Genomic DNA, 22,130 nt, shown 5'->3' with positions numbered 1-22,130 from the left:
TGCACACAAAGTTGACTCTGAGAAATAAATCAGTCTCGCCGAACGTGGGGACGAACAGTCACGCTGACAGCGGCCAACTGGATACAAATCCAGCGCGCTACCGACTGAGCTTCATCCCCGCCATCCAAACATATCATATCTATATGTTTTTGGAATGAGAAACCGACAAGGAATAAGATGAAATTGTTTTTAAATCGATGTCGGACATTTTATTTTAATCATAATTTTTATGTTTTTAATTTTCAGAGCTTGTTTTTAATCTGAATATAACATATTTATATGTTTATGGAATCAGAAAAAGATGAAGAATAAGATAAACGTAATTTTGGATCGTTTTGAAAAAAAAAAATTTTAATTACAATTTTCAGATTTTTCATTAATTAATTTGTAAGCCTCCAAGCTGAAATGCAATACCAAAGTTCGGCCTTCGTCGAAGATTGCTGGGCCAAAATGTCAATCAATTTGATTGAAAAATGAGGGTGTGACAGAGCCATCTTGAACACACGGCCAGTACCGTGTAACTGGCCTTGACACGGAACGATCCAAGGGGGGCAATCTCAGTCATCTGAAAGAGGGAAATCCAAACGCAATCCGCCTTGTTCGATTTTATGGGCTTGGGCGATAGAGAAAAATAAGAAAAACAAAAGCTGGAGTCCAGTCTGGACGGAACTGCTATCAAGAACGCAGAATTGATTTTTTCAGAGTTTTTTTTAGCCGTAAGCGCCATGTTTATCGGAGCAGGAAACTCTTCCAGAGTGAGGCCCCTTTGTTGGTTTCACTGCGGCCGCATTGTGAACAGCAGTTATGAGAAATTCGAAATGAGAAATGGCGCTTACGGCTAAAAAAAAAAAACTCAGAAAAAAATCAATTCTGCGTTCTTGATAGCAGTTTTGTCCAGACTGGACTCCAGCTTTTGCTTTTCTTATTTTTCTCTATCGTCCAAGCCCATAAAATCGAACAAGGCGGATTGCGTTTGGATTTCCCTCTTTCAGATGACTGAGATTGCCCCCCTTGGATCGTTCCGTGTCAAGGCCAGTTACACGGTACTGGCCGTGTGTTCAAGATGTGACAGAGCCGCCTCAAGCCGGATATGACGTCATCAAAGACATTTATGAAAAAAACGTCTGGGGATATCATACCCAGGAACTCTCATGAAAAATTTCATAAAGATCGGTCCAGTAGTTTACTCTGAATCGCTCTACACACACACACACACACAGACCTTGACACACACACACACCACGACCCTCGTCTCGATTCCCCCCTCTATGTTAAAACATTTAGTCAAAACTTGACTAAATGTAAGAAAAACGTGAAGAATTAATTCAATGTTTCGGAACAAGATCTGTGTAAGGTCACACACACTTCCCGGGTTTGATGACCGCTAGACATGGCAGTATGTGTCTCTCCTGGTCAAGTTTCAAGGTAACAGTTGGGTCAAGTTCTGGTCAGTAAGAAAGAAATTTTAATTTTCTTGATTCTTCAAAGAGATAGAGCAGCAGATGGGGTTGTTTAAAACAAAATAATTATATTACACATAACAATGGTGAGTCATGTAAGCATTTCTTGTGTGTTGTTTTCATGTCTAATGAAGAGGTAATTCACATATAATTTGCTTATATCAGAAAGCAAAGTGGTGGACATGACTTGTTTTTTTTCAGGCATGGGAATTCCAAAATAGAAAAAACTCTGAAAATAGGACAAGGTCCAGGGGTCGCCTAGACTCCGGCAGGGTACAGGGGCAGAGCCCCCCGGAAAGAAAACGAATTTGAGCATTTTAGACCAATATTTTGATAGTTCTTGAATAGAGAGACAATAGTATACATATAATTTAATTTACCTTTTTATTCCGCGGACAATTTTTTATTTTCATTAAAACACAATTTCCTTTTCGCGGAAATCTGCGATTTCGCGGACAATTCCCATGCCTGTTTTTTTCATGCATGGGTGAAATGAACGTCTTATATATTATACATGTGTATGTGTACAAAGTTGAATGTCTGAAATTCCGTCCTTCACTGTGCTGTAATATTTACTGTAAAAAAATGTTTCAAGTATTATTTCTACAAGATTTTGTTTGACATTATATTGCCTGTATGTTTTTTGTTTTTTTTAAATAGCAACAAATAAATAAATAAATAAATGTCAATAAAATGCAAGTTCTAAGTTTCTCTCTCACTTGCTTTCTAATTTTCTTGTGTGTATGTTTCCTGTGTGTTTGTGCTCGGATAAAATGTCCACAGCAGTGTCTCAATATGTATGTAAAAGAACATGGACATTCAAAAACGTCACATTCAAAAACGCATCCATCAGAAATAGCAACAATGTTTCAGGGTTTTTTCTTCAGTTTTACTTGATTCCTGGTACATCAAGGTAAATTACAGATGTAAAATGAGAAATATAAATAAAAGTCACTCTGCAAGTAAATTTTGAGATTTTTCCAGTGGGCAAATATACAATAAGACGAAACAGCATACATACGGTATCAACTAGACAAGATTAGAATTAAACAAAATCTTTGTGTAAAACTAAAAAGAGTTTTCATAACCGTGTTCTTTTAAATGACTTGCCATTTTAAGCCTGTTTTACAATGTTTACGAATTAAATTACCAATTGAATTAATTTAATAAAACACAATCAGACAAAACAAGTTTAATTATTTTTCAAAGGACATGAGGACATCATGTCCTACATATTTGTTCTGTTTCTGTAACTGTTTTTCAGCGTATTTATCAAATAAACGGTAAACCCTTACAAAACACAAGCCAAACAAAAAAGCCAAACAAGCATAGTCCCTTTATTCCAGGTGAAATTTTAAGAATACACCTGCATACCTATTTTTCAGATCAGTAATCGCTCGTGTCTGTAGGAATCCTTCTACACAACTCTATCCTACTGCCCACACTCATAATAAACTCTGGAAGAAGGGAAATGGGGAGAATTGCACATCAATAACGTATCGTAATATGGCTCATCAAAATTCCATGATGGAACAAAATCCCTAAAGGTTTACATTTCACTCTGACTTACTTAACCCCTCAACACACATACACAAGCTGTATAGAATGTGGATATGCTCACACAGAGAAATGCAAAGCAAAGGCTGTAGTGAAACGCTTTGTGATGCCAATGCCTGATGTTTCATGGTTGTCTCTCTTGCAACCTTGCCATGTGAATTCAGTGTTGAATAAACTGCGAGCTGTAGAATCTCCCATCCAGTTCAGCCCCCCCCCCCCCCCCCCCCCCCCCCCCCATTTACGTAATACTGACCTGAGCCAGGTGTTTTTCTTTTTTTACCTCTCTGTCTCTTCTCTACCATTCACAAGCACATACTGTTTACAACTCATCAAAACTTCACAAGTGAATGAACACTTCTATAATTTCTCTTCTTGTGCCTTATTTGAAAACAAAAGCTTTGAAGCAAACACTTGTGCATCTTTGTCACCTTGGAGTTGCGCTGCCACTTTAAACATACACACACTAGACAACCAACAAAGACGTACATGTATTTCTGCCACTCTCGGTACCAATATATCCATCACATTAAAAATTCATTAGCCAACAATAAAATTGATAAACAGTTCTTTAGTGCCGCCTATCTTTCACTCTATAAATGCTGGACATCCATCTTCCCTTGCTGTTGATATTCTGGCGACAGCTGCAATTGTGGAGAGTGGAGAGAAGAGACAAAGGAGAGGCCTTCAGCTGAATAAATTCAAGACCTCTCTATTAGTTCCACAACCACTCTCAAGACACACCTCACATTAAAACCACACAACCCAACAAATAACAGGAAATTTTGCAATGACGTCTCACTTTCAACCTTGAGCCATTGGGGACACGCCTGTATGCCACTGTGGCATCGCAGACATGACAGTGGAACACCTCCTCCAACACTGTCCAATCCACCAAAAACTACGAGCAGAAACATGGCCTGCGGACACACCAGTTCAGGAGAAGATCTTTGGCACCCTGCGGAGTCTTCGCTGTACTGCAAACTTCATCAGAAGTTCCGGAGTCCCTGTCTGAGCGATCGAGAAGAAGAGAAGAACCTTGAGCTGCTGGACATATATCTCCCCTTGCTGTCGTTTCTCTGACCACTGCTGCAGTTGTGGAAAGAAGAGGCGGAGGAGCGTCCTTTGGCCGAATAAATTCGAACCTCACTCATTCCACCATCACACTCAAAACCCACACACACCTCACACATTAAAATCACACAACCCAACAAATAACACAAAGCTCTTCAATGACGCCCATCTTTCAACCTGGAGCTGCTGGACACGTATCTCCCCTTGCTGTCAACTCTCTGGCGACTGCTGCGGTTGTGGAGTGAGGAAGCGGAAGTGGAGAGGCTGTCGGCAGAGATCGAGGGGAAGCTCAAACTGTGGCCATCGGCAGCGGCTTTCTGCTGCTTGGGGTCGCACATCAGTTTCAGCATCTGCATGATGGCCCGAGGGTCCACGTTCACCTTCAGCAGGTCCAGAATGATCCTGAGGTAGAGTCAATCGCACAAGTTCAATGAGGTTATTGGAAAAAAGGACAAGTGACAAAATACATGTCACCGTGTTCTGGCGAATTAACAGCCACAAACATCTGGGTAAAAAACAGAAGACCATATATTCCTACAAAAATAACAACAAAAATAATTTCCAACCTATTGGCACTTATTTTTTGGCTACGTAATCGGAAACAGATACAGTTGAACCTTTTTACGACCTCCAAAAAATCTGAGAAAATCAGGTCTTGAAAAGGAGGGAGTCTTAAAATACAGGTAAATGTACAGAGATTATAAACAGAAAATCTATAGAAAAAAAGTCTTAAAAGGGATGGAGTCTTAAAAGGGATGGAGTCTTAAAAGGGGGGAGGGGGGTTCCATTGTACTTGATGTTGTGTGTGTCTTATCCTGCCGACCCTTACACTACACATTGTTTAACCACCATGAAAATGCTGTTTAAGGTCCACAGACAATGGGACATTTGGTGCTCCATATGTACAGAAAATGAGGCCTGTACATTAAAAACAATAAAAATGAGTCCGATCCTACTTTTTTTTAATATCATGTTACATTGTACTGTAATCCAACATTGTTTTGTGCCTTACTTAAAAACACTTGGGTCCATGGTGACTCCTGCCAGCTGTGTCAACTCGTAGAGTTCTGACTCGTCTGGTGCCAAGACATCTTTGCTGCGAATCTGGAATCGCAGAACCTCACTCTTCTCCCTTCCAAGCATTGATGATCTCTGGGTGTGTTGGGATGGCTAGCTCCGGGAAACTGAAAATGAAGAAAATCAGATCCATTAGAATTAAGACAGTTTGTTTTCTTTAATGGGTACTACTAGTACTATTGTTTCCGAAATGTGAATGGTTGAAAGTGAAACACCAGAACTAAGCTAAAAGAACGGACAGATCTACTGGCTAAAAGTTTGTTAAGATTTTCTGTTGTAACCACACCACAGTGTAACAGGTTTTGCACTCATGATAAAATACTATTGTAGAAAACGGCTAGGCCCTATATGGTGCAAAACTGCAATCCATAAAATCAAAATGTGTCATATTCAGTCTTATCAAAGAAAAAAATAAACACGAAAGTTTACGGCAGTATCGTTTAGGACAGGAGTTTGATTGAAATCTCTTCTCCACCCGGACTTGCACCCGCACCCGGGCACATTCCCTGTGGTGTATGCAGGAAAAACGTTTACTACAAAAAGTGCAACTATGGGAATATGTACACCCACTTTGGGTCGAGTACTAGGCTACCAGTAAGTTCGTCACACGGTAGATTCGTCACCGGTCCCGGTAACTTCGCCACAGTAACTTCGCCACAGTAGTCCGAGCGCGGCTCTCTCTCTCTCTCTCTCTCTCTGTGTCTCTCTCTCCCTCTCTGTGTCTCTCTCTCCCACCTCCTTCCACCCCTCCCTCTGCTCACATTGAGTTTCTCTGCCTCCTTGACAGTGAGGTTGAAGTCGTGTGTGTCAGTGTGTGTTAGTGAGTGTGTGTGTGTGTGCGATGGTGTGTGTGAGTGTTTGTGCGTGTGTACGAGTGTGTGTTTTGGTGAGTGTGTGTGTATGTGCGATGGTGTGTGTGAGTGTTTGTCAGTGCGCCGTGTGTACGTGTGTGTGTCGTGTGTGTGCGTGCGTGTCATGGATGTGTGTGTATGTACGTCCGTGTCTCTCTCTCTCTAACTCTAAAAAATGTGAATCTTGAATCTCTCCCACAAATCAAACATCTGAAAGCATAAGCTCTTTAGCATAAACACCCGCCCACCCCTGCCAGTAACTTCGTCATAGGTGACGAATCTACCGTGTGACGAACTTACTGGTAGCCTACTAGCTTGCCCCTTGCTACTACTAGACCCCTTCTGCGATCAGGTTCCAAGCGGCGTAAAATTCCTGATCAGGGACAGAGAATTGGCACAAGAGTGTGACAGACAGCTGAAATGACGATTATATTATACATTCACACGCACGCACAATGACAGGTTGAGTAGCATGCACAACGCACATGTATGTTTAGTGGACTAACCTACCGCCTGCAGACGAATTTTTAGGAAAGCAGGTTTTGTAATGTGACATTTTTGACTTTCCATTTTGAAATCATCTGAATACACAAAGTGATTCTGCAGTCACCATTAGTGTAAGAAAAGATCTGAGTGACTGGCACGATCTACCGTGCAACTAGTAAGAACATAATGTGAATTTTGACCAACTTGTTGAATCTTGTGAAGATTCTGGCTCCATTTATTCACCCAAAGACGATTCACATCCAGTTGACCTTCACCTTCACAAAATATCACTCCGCAGACAATAACAATTTGAAATATATCCAGAGACTCGACCTAATATCTCACCTAAAGCTTTCTCAGGCTACATAAAATAACTTTCAGTCATTTTCTTACCCATTTCGTGTATATTTTAGGCAACAGCATTCCGATTCTTTGTAACTACTTTCTGTATGAGAAACAGGAAGTCGTCATGATAAATTAAATTGCGTGACGTTGACTCCCAGCCATTTTGGCCAAGCTGTCAAATGAACACGCTGATGCATTGACTGTCTGTGGACACCGATCGACTCATAGACGTACTACAACTACCTGTGCACCATGTCGGACTCGAAGCACCAGTCCCAGTACAAGGGTTGGTTGTACAAGTGGACAAATTACCTGAAGGGATACCAGAAGAGGTGGTTCGTCCTCCAAAATGGTCTGCTGTCTTACTACAGGTGCCCGTTTTATATCCGTTTCTTTGGTTGTCTGAGAAAAAGGAATGGTTTCGTGCCCGGCAGCAAATTAAACCCTAAGTGATGAGTGTTTTGTTTTGTACATAGTCTATAAATGTCATCAATGTTACAGTAGCTGTTAGACATTTTAATTTTAATTGAACTATAGGCACAAGATAAGTGATACATTGGCAGCCGGCGAGAGGGATACTGATAAGGGGGAGGGGCTGAGATGAGTGGAGGGGCTGTGTTTCCAGACTCAACAGGCTGTTTAGACATGATTATGATGATACTCTTTATCGGTGAATCTGGAATGGGTGTGACGTGAGCTGGTTCCAGATTAAAACGAGGTGTTCCAGTCATGTCTTTGACAAGTTCAAGTTTGCAGAGTGCAGAGCTATTGAGGTCTAACGAATGACGTCTCACAACGTGCGTGGTCGTCCTTGGCGGTCAAGAAAGCCGCCGCGATCATTGCGCAGATGACACTTCTAGACCGCCAATATTTTTATCGGCCGGAAACGAAGCAATTGGGAAACCTGGATAGCAATACACGACCATGCATGTAACACACATTGCAATGTTCAAGCTAAGGTGTCTTATGTTATTAAAGGGTAAATCAAAATAGTTTGGCTTTCAGTGTGTTTATTCTGTTAATCTGGGTATCTTGATCCATTTATTTTCAAAGAAATGTTGGGAAGCTGTAAAGATTGCATGTATTCATTCACTCAAACATTAACACCCATCCACCCTTGAATTGCACATCCACCCACACCCCTGCTGCACCGTACAATATGTCCAGAAATATCTCAGGTCATACAATTTGTCAGATAAACTTTGAGCAAACAGGATAGGATAAACTCACAAAAGTTATGCATAGATCCGTTGTGTTAATCATGCCAAAGAGGACAGCTGTACCACTACTGTACCAATACCACATGAGTACACAGTGTTGACATGCAGTGTCAGATTCAGTGTTTGCTTTTGCTTGGTGCCGCACTAGTTGCAACTCTCTGCCAAGCGACACTAGTACATGACTTGAATATATATATTTAAAGTTAGATGGTTAAAACTGGCTGTGAGGGTCCACAGATATTGTCTTTTTATATGAAACAAGTGGAAAAGACTATACATGTACGTGTATTGAAATTAAATATTTAGTTCTATCTAGTATCAACATGTAATATTAAATTTAAGCTCTTTTATCTGAATATGAAGGCTCTATTATCTGCCTGATTCTACAAATTACTTCTGTGGTCTGTGAGTTGGTTATGCACAGGCTATTGATTTGATGTGTCAAGAAACTTGTATAGTTTAGCTTTCCCGCTAAGCTTGCAGGGTTCAGCCTGGGAGCAAAAGGCAATGGGACATTTGTCCCCCTCAACCTAATTCCGATAGGACATACAGTTGAAGGCAAAAAGCGTCAAGAGGGCTTAGACGGCCAGTACATGTTTTCTGACTAAAGATGCAAAATGGTGCAATATGGTGCCATCTAAGAATTAGCCGCTATATTGTGTTATCTGTGTCAGTGTGTGTGTGGGTGTGTGTGTGTGCTTCAGAGGAAAAACCACATTTGGAATGTTCAACATGAGGTACACCCAGATGGGCTAGCAACTGCATCACTGATCATCAAACAGAAATTAAGAACCGGCGTGTTTTCTTAGCAGAGCCACACACAAAAAAGTCCATAGATTGCTACACTGACTTCCTCTTCCTTCTTGTCAAAAGCTGCCTCCTACATTGCTTCTGGTTTAAGCTTTCTTTGCGCGTGTAAATTGTCCTTATGGTCGCTGAAATTCTTACTCCGAGTACACCTTTCCTACGAGAAAAGAACTCGAGGTACAAAAAAATTACTCCCTCTACGAATTTTTGACTCTCCAATTTTTATACTTCCAGTAAAAATCTCGTACGCGAAAATGGGATGGGGACGAATGGATAATTTTATGTGATCTCGCGCAAACAAATGCCGTGCTACCCTCCCTCCACCCCTTCCACCACCAAGACTAACACTGTAACAGGGGGCAGGGGAGTAAAAGTTGCGTACACCTGGCGTGGGCAGTAATTTGCTCGTGGTAGGGTGGAATAATTTATTCGTCAGGGGAGTTACACCTTCGACCGAAATGTTGACTCGGCACACACCTGTCGTTGGAAGTAATTTTCTCGTGTTATGGGGTAGTCGTTTTTTGTAAAGGAAGTAAAATTTTCGCACGAAATTTTTACTCCAGAGTAAAAATCTTGTGGGAGTAATTTTCTCGTGTTACACCGGCCTATTGGGTGTAAACCCAAAACACACACAGCCGGCCAGTACAGTATGATGGATGGCCATCCCTAAGCTGAACATGGCAGTCTGTGTCCCAAGTCGTGTCCATAATCACACTGTTACACTAACTGTTCTCCACACAGGCACGTGTCAATGTGTGTCCAGTGCCTATAGTAACCATGGGGGACGGCCAGCTTGGGTTAGAGGTTATTGATTATCCTATCAGATATGGGCCTGTAAGATCCTGTTTCACCTGTGCTGAACAGTTGAGGCTTTTTGTGCAGCAGGAAATGGGCTGCCTTTGTGGACCTAATGAGAGTTTTGTAATAAATGGTTGATGATGATAGATTGTCCTGTGATCGGATGTGGGTCCGGGTCAGTTACATCTGGTTTCACCTGTGCTGTTTCTTTGAGTGTGTGTGTTTTTTTTGTGTGTGCAGGAAATGGTGTTTGAGGACCTAATGAGAGTTTCATCATTAATAATGAATAATAATTGATTATCCCTTCGGACGTGGGCCCATAAGATTAGGTTACACTGTGCTGTTTTATTGTGGCTATTCATAGGAAATGGGATGCTTTTTGAGAACCTAGTGGGAGTTTGTAGTTAATAATACTTTAGAGAATATTGATCCTGTCAGATGTGGGCCAATACAAGACCTGGTTTCACCTGTCCTGTTTACTTGAGGCTTTTTGAGGACCTTATGAGAGTTTTGTAATTACTGCTTGGCATCCTTTACTATGGGGTGTCCTCTCATCAAAGGGTCCGTGCATGACAGTCTTTGGTGTGCTGCACACAAGGGTTCTAGTACTTCAAGCTGAGTCATCTTACTTTTCCTTTTTTGAAATATTGTGAGCAGATAAAAATCATAATGATTATACAATGAGATTAATTCAGTTGAACGTGCCCATGCGACCACCTGCCCATTATGACTACCCCATACATTTTATTCTTACTTAATCCACCTTAATCCATCTTGACCACCTGTCTATTGGGACCAGTTTTACTTTTAGTTAAATTGGTCCCTTGGATGGTCGTTATATAGACTGATTTGACAGTACGTATATATATATGTACACATCCTTGATGATTTTGCAATCATGTGCAATCTTAACTTGACCTCACCAGCGAATTCTGTTGGTTAGAAATACTTGCACGCCCTACAATTTATAAGGTAAAGGAGGCCAGAGCACTTATCTGTATAGAGTGTGTCAGATGTGAAAGACAACAGCTGAGCTATGCAAAATTATTATTCACGTTGCAGCAGATAATCTTGGTTTTAGGTCAATTACGATAAAGATTTCTGTATTGCTTTTTAGGCCAGCTATGATAAAGATCTCTGTGGTGTAGAACATTTTCCTTCTTGGCATGGAAGTACAAGTTTAGTAGGGCAGGTGTAAGGCGAGAATCACCATATGACAGCATTTGTTTGTTTGTTTGCTTAACGCCCAGCCGACCACATAGGGCCAGCCGCCCTGATGGCCCGGTTCTAGGTCATTTGATTTTTGGCTGAATCATCATAAGCGTAAGGTCATTGAAATAAATAGTAGATCTGAGTCTGCTCCCTTTTCAACTGACTTCTCACAAATTCATTTTGACGCTTGACCAGCCCTCTTCCATTATGACTAGTCATGTTAATGTGACAGTGACCAATGACCTACTCTTGACCTAATTTGCCTGGTAGGAAAGTAATTAATGATTACTGTTGAGCAGTTCGTCATACATGTTAGAATGCATTCATTTACCTGATCTTATAGTTGAAGACCAGTCAGCCTTTATATAATATATAATTTAGAAAGTACGTAATTAATTCCATTAATTTCAAGAAAACTGTCACTTTCAGTACAGTTCAACTCAAAGTACTAGCAGAAAAGTTGTGTTGATTATATTTGTACTTTGCTATGTCATTTTTGTACACTGATGGGCTTTGAAATGATCTAATGATTTGTATGAACCTGAAGAACACATGTACATTTTTATTAATATGGACATGTTATTGCGCTGAAACTAGGTCTGTTAGTGATGGCTGTGAGAACAGTTAATTTAGGGCTACACTCTGTGTCCACAAGCCAGCTGCTGCCATTAAGAACAACAACAAGTCGCGTAAGGCGAAAATACAATATTTAGTCAAGTAGCTGTCGAACTCACAGAATGAAACTGAACGCAACGCAACGCAGCAAGACCGTATACTCGTAGCATCGTCACTCCACCGTCCGTGGCAAAGGCAGTGCCCGTGGAATTGACTAGAAGAGCGGGGTATTCGTTGCGCTGAGAAGGATAGCACGCTTTTCTGTACCTCTCTTCGTTTTAACTTTCTGAGCGTGTTTTTAATCCAAACATATCATATCTATATATTTTTGGAATCAGGAACCAACAAGGAATAAGATGAAAGTGTTTTTAAATTGATTTCGGAAAAAAAATTTTGATAATAATTTTTATATATTTAATTTTCAGAGCTTGTTTTTAATCCGAATATAACATATTTATATGTTTTTGGAATCAGCAAATGATGGAGAATAAGATAAACGTAAATTTGGATCGTTTTATAAATTTTTATTTTTTTTTACAATTTTCAGATTTTTAATGACCAAAGTCATTAATTAATTTTTAAGCCACCAAGCTGAAATGCAATACCGAACCCCGGGCTTCGTCGAAGATTACTTGACCAAAATTTCAACCAATTTGGTTGAAAAATGAGGGTGTGACAGTGCCGCCTCAACTTTCACGAAAAGCCGGATATGACGTCATCAAAGACATTTATCAAAAAAATGAAAAAAAACGTTCGGGGATTTCATACCCAGGAACTCTCATGTCAAATTTCATAAAGATCGGTCCAGTAGTTTAGTCTGAATCGCTCTACACACACACACACACACGCACACACACACACGCACGCACATACACCACGACCCTCGTTTCGATTCCCCCTCGATGTTAAAATATTTAGTCAAAACTTGACTAAATATAAAAAGCCACAGCTGCTGCTGGGCTTTGTATTTTGTATGCATCACTTGACATAATCAGAGGTTTTTCACTGTGGTATTTGGCATGCTCTGGTGAACATAATTTGCTGGTGTCCTAATGTATGGTATCTGTCTTTTGAACCAAGGCAGTTTGCGATATCTGCTGGATATTATTTAGTGCCTTTTATTTTAGCAATCATTTTACATTTTGAAGACTTTCCGGACCCCCCGCGGGTTAGGGGGAAGAATTTACCCGATGCTCCCCAGCATGTCGTTAGAGGCGACTAACGGATTCTGTTTCTCCTTTTACCCTTGTTAAGTGTTTCTTGTATAGAATATAGTCAATTTTTGAAAGATTTTAGTCAAGCAGTATACATGAAAGAAATGTTAAGTCCTTTGTACTGGAAACTTGCATTCTCCCAGTAAGGTAATATATTGTACTATGTTGCAAGCCCCTGGAGCAAATTTTTGATTATGTAGTGCTTTTGTGAACAAGAAACAATTGACAAGTGGCTCTATCCCATCTCCCCCCTTTCCCCGTCGCGATATAACCTTCGTGGTTGAAAACGACATTAAACACCAAAGAAAGAAAGAAAGAAAGACTTTCCGGTGGTGCTGACAGAAACAGCAACAACATAAAGGTGGTGGGGGTGGGGGTGTGTGGTGATGATCAGGTAGGGGGTTTGACCAATTGGTCATCAACTCAATGAGTCGATCATTATCAATATCATTTGATCAGTCTTTTCCATTTTTGACCGTATGACATGGAATGGGTCAGTTCACTTGCAGTCAACATAATCGATCATTTCAAATGTTAATACAGTGACTTATTCGAATGCCATTAGTGCAGATGATAATTAATTGAATCCAAGACTAATTTCCCTGTGCCACTGTGTAAATCTGGCATTAAGACAAATCTATCTTCTTACAAAAGCCATAACAAGATTTGATATATATTAACATTTTAGCAGTACTGTAGCAGTTAAAAACAAATAAATTGCTGGGAATGTCTCTTTAGAAATAAAAGTAATTGTGCAATTGTGGTTATAGGCCAACAACAAAAAAAGTCGGTTTACGGTAACATAGGCAAAAAAAATAGGGTCGGTAGGTCGGGATTTTTATTTATTTATTTCTTGTTTTGTTCTCCCCAAAAACTGATATTTTTAAGTTATTTTGCCCAAAAACAAAGACTTTATTTATTTTTTCTTCCTTAAATGCTAAAAAAAAGTCTAGGGTCGCGCGAAAAAATAAGGTCGGTCGGGATACTGTAAACAGACTATTTTTTGTTGTTGGCCTTATAAGTTATAACCCAGAACTTTCCTGTATTTTAGTTTTAATAACAGATCAAATCACAATGGAGTGTTTAATCATCTCCCGACCCTGCCAAACCCTGCCATTATCTTTCCGTGGATCAAATTAATACAGTTGCAATTAACTGCCATCTGTTTCCGCCATATGCTCAGTGGTCTTGATTTAGTATGGTTGGTATCCAAAGCCATGATTTGCTTGCCTTGTAGATTTCTTGTCATTCATCATATATCAATCTTAGTCATCATATTTGCCAGCTGGAGCAAATTATATATGTTAGAGTATCAATTTTGTTTGCAAAGCTACACTCAGTTCTGTGTTTTCTTGGTATAGTTTGTATGATTTATTCCATACATGCAGCTAACAGTAAGATCACTATGAAATTGTGGAAAATCATCTTTTTTTCTGTTGTGTAGCTTGTTTGTTTTGTATTTGTTTGTTAATTTATTTGTTTACATTTTAATTACCAAGGGAAAGAAAGAAACCTCATGATGGATTTTTATTTATAATTATATGTTTTATTTGTTTAATTACTTAATTTTTATCGGTCCTCATAAAGGTTAAGGGACTCATCTTTTAATTCTGGCAATTTCAAATCTAGCGTCTTTGGATGAGGGTTGAAATCTGCAAGAGCTTGAGGGTAATCAGGCATCTTCCAATGAATGATTTACTGCATTCTCCTTGTTCAACTTGCTTTTATTTTAAAGGTTCAGATCTGTATTCAGCAAGTGAGGCTGGGGCTGAAGCCTTGTGTTTGTAATGCTTGTAACAGTTGTTGAACAGAAGGGGTGGATTATAGTCAGCTAGCAAAAACAAGACATTCTTCTTCTGTTTTCCAGAAAATCTACTCTCAAACTAAAGCAGAACATTGGTGATTTATAAAGGTGGAAATTGGTAAACACTTACGATCAAGACAAATACAAAACGACAAAGGGGTACAGTCAATGTGATTATGATGAAAGCAGAAGGATGGTGACTTTTCTTTCTCGCTCTCAAGCTAAAGACAAGACGTGATTTCTTGTTCCCCAAACTGACACATCAAGCCTCCACAACCTTAAATAACTCTCAGAACATCCCTCTGTCCACAGAAACCAGGCGGAGATGGCACACACCTGTCGCGGCACCATCAACCTTGCCAACGCCCTCATCCACACGGAAGACAGCACAACAATCGTCATCTCAAATGGCGGAGCGCAGACCTTTCATCTCAAGGCCACTTCGGAGGTCGAGCGACAAAAATGGGTCACCGCCCTGGAGCTGGCAAAGTCTGAAGCCATCAAAATGATGGAAGCTGGTGAGAGATAGTTTTCTGTGTTCATTGTGTCATTTTTTGTGTATTGTGGCTGGTGACATACAGTGGATATAAATCAATTGGATGGCATTAATAGAATAGGGCGGGGAAATAGCTCAGTCGGTAGCACCGCTGGCTTTAAAACCAGTAGTTGCTTACGGCGTGGGTTCGATCCCCACGTTCTGCGCCGTACTGAATGGCAGCTTGCTTTCAAACCCAGGCAAAAAGCAGCCCGAATTTCCATGAGGGTAACCTCACAAGACTATATGAAATCTTATCCTTATTTTTCTAATATTTTACCAGTAAAATGTGGCCCCAAGAGTGTTCTTGCATGACAGGTACCACTGTGTTCGTTTTTGTGAGTAGCCTCTAGGTATTTAAACATGTGCTCTTGTTCAGCAGCCTGGTACTTTCTTTCTTTATTTGGTGTTTAACGTCGTTTTCAACCACGAAGGTTTTATCGCGACGGGAGCCTTGTACTGGTGACGAAGAATGTTTTATGCATCAAAGGAATGTGAATATTTCTCAAGGGCAGAATGTAAATGTAATCGTTAGAAGGAAAAGTGGGATCAGCATTGGCAAAGGGAACTCAAACCTGAAGGTGTTCAGTCACAGTTGATTATTTTTGCACGAAGAGAATGTGTCACTCCCAAACATCAGAGTATATAAATCAAACTGAGCAGGTGTTTGCTCATTTACAGGAAAAAGGCCGCCATAAAGCCCATAGAGTAAATAAAATATTGCACATAATGACACATGTACACAGTTCGCACCAGCTGCAATATTTGCACATTTGAGATGCGTAGCAGGCAGTGCGCTTTGGCGTAGATGCAGCTGTATAAGTGTAATGCTTTCATCTGCACATAGATCTGCATTCTGTGCGCACTGTGGTGCAGATCGTCTTTCAAGCAGCTTGAAACTGTTTACAGTGGGAAAGCATGGAACTGAATAATACTGCCAAATGATGTTGAACGGTTTCCCTTTGCTTTCTTCCCTTCTCCTTATCATTCTCAGTTTTTCACTTGTTGATAAAGAAGTTCTTGTTCTAGCTTGCAAAAATAAATGTGCCCTTTCAGGCACCCCCCCCCCCCCCCCCTCATATACACTGTGGGATATGTTTTTTTTATGGACCTGTGTGGTGTTATTGTTGGTATCATTTTTAGTGTGCTTGTACATGTAGTGCTAGTGTTGTTTAGCCTGCGGTTAGTGAGAAAGCATTTTGGTTTGTTCTTCTTTCATTAAAGACACATTCCTTCCAGTATAAATTATGCACCAACACCAGATCTGCCCAGGCTTTTACGTAAGATAAAAGCATCCTTCCACTGTATGTACAGCAGCAAGTTTTTCCTGAAATAATTTCACAGATTGATATATAGGTATCATTCATAAAGTAAATGCAGTAAAACCGGCACGGTTGGCCTAGTGGTAAGGCGTCCGCCCCGTGATCGGGAGGTCGTGGGTTCGAACCCCGGCCGGGTCATACCTAAGACTTTAAAATTGGCAATCTAGTGGCTGCTCCGCCTGGCGTCTGGCATTATGGGGTTAGTGCTAGGACTGGTTGGTCCGGTGTCAGAATAATGTGACTGGGTGAGACATGAAGCCTGTGCTGCGACTTCTGTCTTGTGTGTGGCGCACGTCATATGTCAAAGCAGCACCGCCCTGATATGGCCCTTCGTGGTCGGCTGGGCGTTAAGCAAACAAACAAACAAACAAACAAACAAACAAACAAACAAATTCCCCTTTTGCACAGGAAGCCGCCAGGCTGTTGAAGTCAGCACCCCCCGCGGGTTAGGGGGAAGAATTTACCCGATGCTCCCCAGCATGTCGTAAGAGGCGACTAACGGATTCTGTTTCTCCTTTTACCCTTGTTAAGTGTTTCTTGTATAGAATATAGTCAATATTTGTAAAGATTTTAGTCAAGCAGTATGTAAGAAATGTTAAGTCCTTTGTACTGGAAACTTGCATTCTCCCAGTAAGGTAACACATTGTACTACGTTGCAAGCCCCTGGAGCAAATTTTTGATTAGTGCTTTTGTGAACAAGAAACAATTGACAAGTGGCTCTATCCCATCTCCCCCCTTTTCCCGTCGCGATATAACCTTCGTGGTTGAAAACGACGTTAAACACCAAATAAAGAAAGATGTTCAAGTCGGGTATGTGTGCAAGAATGCTTGTATCCTGTCAACGTGCCTAGTTAGATCTGTGTGGTCTACATGATTTGAATACAAAAAGGATGATACCCTTAAAGCTGCGTAAAATGAAAAATTGAGCCTGAATACATGGTAAACAGTATCAAATCATTTGGCTTGAGCATTTCACCCGTGTTCAAGCGTCATTTTCATTTGCATACATTCACATAAACATTTCGGGTGTTGTAATCGTTAAGAACGACATTTGTTTTACATGTGTTCAGGGTTTTAATTTTTGTAGTATTTTCTATTAATTGTTTTCTACATGAGTCTTTCTCACTTGACTAACATACCTCCCCATGCCCCCACCCCCCCCCCCCTCCCCCGCCCTGATCCCTGTGTCCCAACTGTAATCCCCTCTACCCTTCCTGCCTTCCTTGCCTGACGAACCGCAGTCATTGCCCTTGATTCAGAGAGCGACGAGGAGGAACGACAACAGCCGGACAAAAACGAACTCCAGATAATGGTTCGAAACCTGGGCTCCAAACTGGAGGACCTCCACACATGTAACGACTTGATCGCCAAGCACGGCAGCGTGCTGCAAAAAACACTGTCGGAGTTGGAACAAGTGGACGACCCTCACGAAGCAGCGTCGAAACTGAAGGCTGTCAACGAGAGAGCCACGCTGTTCAGAATCACGTCCAACGCAATGATAAATGTGAGTTTCTCTTTTGTTGTTTTTCTGTTGTGTTTGCGGGTGTAATGTGAGTGAGGATCACTTTCGTCTCATGAAACAAAATCCTGATTAGGGAAACCCAACTGAATCTTTTTTTATGCTATCAGCGTCATAAACTGTCATTAACCAAAACCTTCAACAAAAATTCATCTAACATACATAATTATTGGCCTTTTTAGGGCCTATGTTATTGTTACCCTAACCGCAACTGTAGGGGAGGGGGGGGTGTGTGTGAGCTTAGACAGATTGTATTGATGGACACAATGACCGTAGTCCGCCGCTTGTGTATAACGGAGTGAAACTGACGAGCCTGTTCAGCGCGGTAGTGGTTTCGCTGTGCTGCATAGCACGCTTTTCTGTACCTCTCTTCGTTTTAACTTTCTGGGCGTGTTTTTAATCCAAACATATCATATCTATATGTTTTTGGAATCAGGAACCGACAAGGAATAAGATGAAATTGTTTTTAAATCGATTTCGGAAATTTTATTTTGATCATAATTTTTATATTTTTAATTTTCAGAGCTTGTTTTTGATCCAAATATAACATATTTATATGTTTTTGGAATCAGGAAATGATGTAGAATAAGATGAACGTAGATTTGGATCGAATTATATATAAAAAAAAAAATTATTACAATTTTCAGATTTTTAATGACCAAAGTCATTAATTAATTTTTAAGCCACCAAGCTGAAATGCAATACCGAAGTCCGGCCTTTGTCGAAGATTGCTTTACAAAAATTTCAATCAATTTGATTGAAAAATGAGGGTGTGACAGTGCCGCCTCAACTTTTACAAAAAGCCGGATATGACGTCATCAAAAGTATTTATCGAAAAAAAGATAAAAATGTCCGGGGATATCATTCCCAGGAACTCTCATGTCAAATTTCATAAAGATCGGTCCAGTAGTTTGGTCTGAATCGCTCTACACACACACGCACAGACAGACACACACACACACACACACACACACACACACACACACACACACACACACACACAACACACACACACACACACACACACACACACACACACACACACCACGACCCTCGTCTCGATTCCCCCTCTATGTTAAAACATTTAGTCAAAACTTGACTAAATGTAGAAAGAGGTATCCATTGAATTAAAAAAGAAAGAAAAAAAGACTTGAATGCATTGATACACTATGCATATATGATATGAGTTGTTCTTTGCTACTGGTCACAAGTGGGGGTCAGCTCACACGGACGCATTTTTCAATACAGTCTAGGGGAGAAACTGGTCACAAAGCACCCAGTACATGCCAGAGAGATAGGAGAATCGGCACAATCAAAGAAAATACCAAAATCATTCAATAGATATGGAAATATTAAGATTTACTGTGAAAATGCCAGCAAAAATGGCGTCCAAAAACGGGAACGCACACTTGGTGCGTCTTTGAAGACTTACCTCCCGTTCTGTGTTGTTGATAATAGTCGTGTTTGTGCTGTTGTTGTTGAAATAGTATCTAATAAAACTGATGCAGTTCTTGAAATGTTGCAAATTATTGTTGTCTTTGTGAAATGCGAGAGTGTTCTGAGGCGTAATCTGCATACGGCTGATGTCCCACATAGGGTACCCCACTTCGATCAGCGTATCACTCCAAATGAGCTTCATAGCAGAAAAGCAGATACACTACCAACACACTGCATAACAGATCTACAAGTCTGAGCCAGAATCATTGAAATTTACTTTCTGTATAAAATATTGCAATCAAATTTGTTCACGATGTCCCACAAATAACGCAGGTTACCCTCGCCTTCGATTCAAAGTAACTCCAATCTGACTTAATTACAATCGAAACGCAGGTGACGAACTGATTCACCACAAATTTGTGGTATTTTACACACAAATTTCAACTGTGTTGTTTCGCGATAAACAGCCATAAACAAACAAATGTGGCGCCGTCACGTCGCCTTGGAAGGAATAACGCAGGTGACCAAGGCTTGTTTCCGATACCTGTCTGATTAAAATCATCGTTTTTTCACGAATGACGGCTCTTTGGCAGATCTGGTGAGTTGGAAACTGTCTATGAATGTTTCATTTAATGTCAAATGCGTACATTCTTGTCGATATTGTTACCTTTGGGCTCATAAATTAAGTCAATCGTCGTGTTGTCCGAAAGTGACTTTTGTCAGCATAGAACTTACTGTGCTTTGATCATTGACTGAGAAGAATCTTCCGATGACACTAGTTCATTTCACTACGCGACTGCAGATCTGCAAGGAAACTTATGGCAGGGGAAATAAGCTTAACTGAAGACGAATAAGCGGAGTAACTGTTCTTCAACGGATTGCTCTGACTGATCTAAATATTTAGATCTTGTCGTCTGCTAGTCTGCTAGTAAGTAGTCTTCGGTCGTGTGAAAGTCACATCTATTTCGACTGTGCACATCGATCCGTGTAGTGAAATATTGATCTTTGATGATTTGGCAACATAACTTCGCTAAATGTGCTTCGAGTGTATCTCTCCGTTAACCGCATTTGAAAACGTCTTTTAACAAGACCATGTTTCGACAGCCCAGACGGGGAGGATCCTCGATAGCTCACAGGGTATATAATGTTTTCCGCCGTTTTTTGAAGAATCCTTTCAAATTTGCTATTCCAAAAGTACCTTATGACACGACTCGAGTGGCAAAGAACATTCTCTGCAATTCCTGTCTCAGTCCGTGCAGCCGTTTCGGGTCCTATCGTCATCATACAAACATACACACAGACACACAAGAACCAGCTTTAAAAGTTAGATTATGTAGGAACCATGTGAACCAGTGATTTTTTCTTATGTACAACAGATACTACAGTATTTCTGCTTTATGAAAAGCAATATTTCAAAAACAAAACTAGAGATTTGAATTTTGACCACTTTTCCCCCTTTCTGTCACCAGTACTGAAGAACAACTCATATACATGTATTGTCACAACGTCAAAATGGCAAAGGTGATAACTACCAGACAGGCAATCATATGGGGAAAAAAAAGACATTTCATGGATACACCGATTGTCACTCATACCCTGTGAAAAATCTGGAAGGGGTATAATAACCCTTTACTTTTTTCCTGAAATGGTATGAATACCCTTGACTTTTGGGGTTGTGTGGAACCCTGTGTGTCCAAAGGTAAACTCACCCTTATCACCTGCTCCTTCCAATTTTATTCAGGTGAAATTGAGATAAGGGCAGGTCTTGTCACACTGAAACAATCCCCTCACAATCAATTTCTCTGCCTCTATTCTCTCCAGACATGCACAGAATCTATCCCCTCACATTCAACTTCTCTGTCTCTATTCTCTCCAGACATGCACAGAATCTATCCCCTCACATTCAACTTCTCTGTCTCTATTCTCTCCAGACATGCACAGAATCTATCCCCTCACATTCAACTTCTCTGTCTCTATTCTCTCCAGACATGCACAGAATCTATCCCCTCACATTCAACTTCTCTGTCTCTATTCTCTCCAGACATGCACAGAATCTATCCCCTCACATTCAACTTCTCTGTCTCTATTCTCTCCAGACATGCACAGAATCTATCCCCTCACATTCAACTTCTCTGTCTCTATTCTCTCCAGACATGCACAGAATCTATCCCCTCACATTCAACTTCTCTGTCTCTATTCTCTCCAGACATGCACAGAATCTATCCCCTCACATTCAACTTCTCTGCCTCTATTGTGTCCTTGCATGCACTGAATCTATTCCCTCACATTCAACTTCTCCGCCTCTATTCTCTCCAGGCATGCACAGAAACTATCCCCTCTATTCTCTCCAGGCATGCACAGATACTATCGCCTCACATTCAGCTTCTCTGCTTCTGTTCTGTCCAGGCATGCAACGAGTTCTATGACGTGGCCTCAGTGCAAGGCAAACGCTGGCAGAGGCTGCTGACACATGAACATGAACAGCGCCTCAAGCTGGAGGACATGGTGGAGCAGCTAGCCAAGGATCAAATCTCCCTGGAGAAGAAGGCCAGGATCACCATCAAAGAGGGCAGAAGAGGTAAGGGAATTGAAATGCTTCTGCTGTTGTTTTGTGTGTGTGTGTGTGTGTGTGTGTGTGTGTGGTGTGTGGTGTGTGTGTGTGTGTGCATGTGTGTGGTGTGTGTGTGTGTGTGTGTGCATGTGTGTGGTGTGTGTGTGTGGTGTGTGTGAATACAGTGGACCCCTCCCCTCCTTTTAAGACCTCCAACAATGTGAGAAAATCAGGTTTTTGAAAGTGAGT

General features: G+C 40.8%; 2 protein-coding genes across 4 annotated transcripts in view; one reads left to right on the top strand and one right to left on the bottom strand.

The window, feature by feature from the left end:
- Window positions 1–2,327: 2,327 nt before the first annotated feature.
- Window positions 2,328–6,811, bottom strand: LOC138975561 (mitotic-spindle organizing protein 2B-like). Of its 3 annotated transcripts, none has more exons than XM_070348275.1 (3): window positions 6,707–6,811; window positions 5,101–5,272; window positions 2,328–4,490 (listed from the first exon to the last, which is right to left on the bottom strand). In XM_070348275.1, the coding sequence occupies exons 2-3, from the start codon at window positions 5,229–5,231 to the stop codon at window positions 4,244–4,246; spliced, it is 378 nt and encodes a 125-aa protein (XP_070204376.1). In that variant the 5' UTR covers window positions 5,232–5,272; window positions 6,707–6,811; the 3' UTR covers window positions 2,328–4,243. The 3 variants fall into 3 exon arrangements, with proteins under 3 accessions (XP_070204376.1, XP_070204378.1, XP_070204377.1); XM_070348277.1 differs by lacking the exon at window positions 6,707–6,811 and adding an exon at window positions 6,527–6,640; XM_070348276.1 differs by lacking the exon at window positions 6,707–6,811 and adding an exon at window positions 6,523–6,636.
- A 188-nt stretch (window positions 6,812–6,999) lies between these two features.
- The window catches only part of LOC138975559 (oxysterol-binding protein 1-like), a 99,679-nt gene continuing 84,548 nt past the window's right edge, over window positions 7,000–22,130 (top strand). Inside the window, exons 1-4 of the mRNA XM_070348273.1 lie at window positions 7,000–7,218; window positions 14,830–15,035; window positions 17,634–17,878; window positions 21,737–21,908. Of these exons, the coding sequence (XP_070204374.1) occupies window positions 7,100–7,218; window positions 14,830–15,035; window positions 17,634–17,878; window positions 21,737–21,908 (742 nt within the window). The 5' untranslated portion in view covers window positions 7,000–7,099. The remainder of the gene's footprint in view (window positions 7,219–14,829; window positions 15,036–17,633; window positions 17,879–21,736; window positions 21,909–22,130) is intronic.

This window comes from Littorina saxatilis, linkage group LG9 (genome assembly GCF_037325665.1).
Source record: "Littorina saxatilis isolate snail1 linkage group LG9, US_GU_Lsax_2.0, whole genome shotgun sequence".
NCBI classification, from domain to species: Eukaryota; Metazoa; Mollusca; class Gastropoda; order Littorinimorpha; family Littorinidae; genus Littorina; species Littorina saxatilis.
The sequence above is the reverse complement of the archived record's forward strand: the minus strand, read 5'-3'. Positions and strand labels throughout refer to the sequence as shown.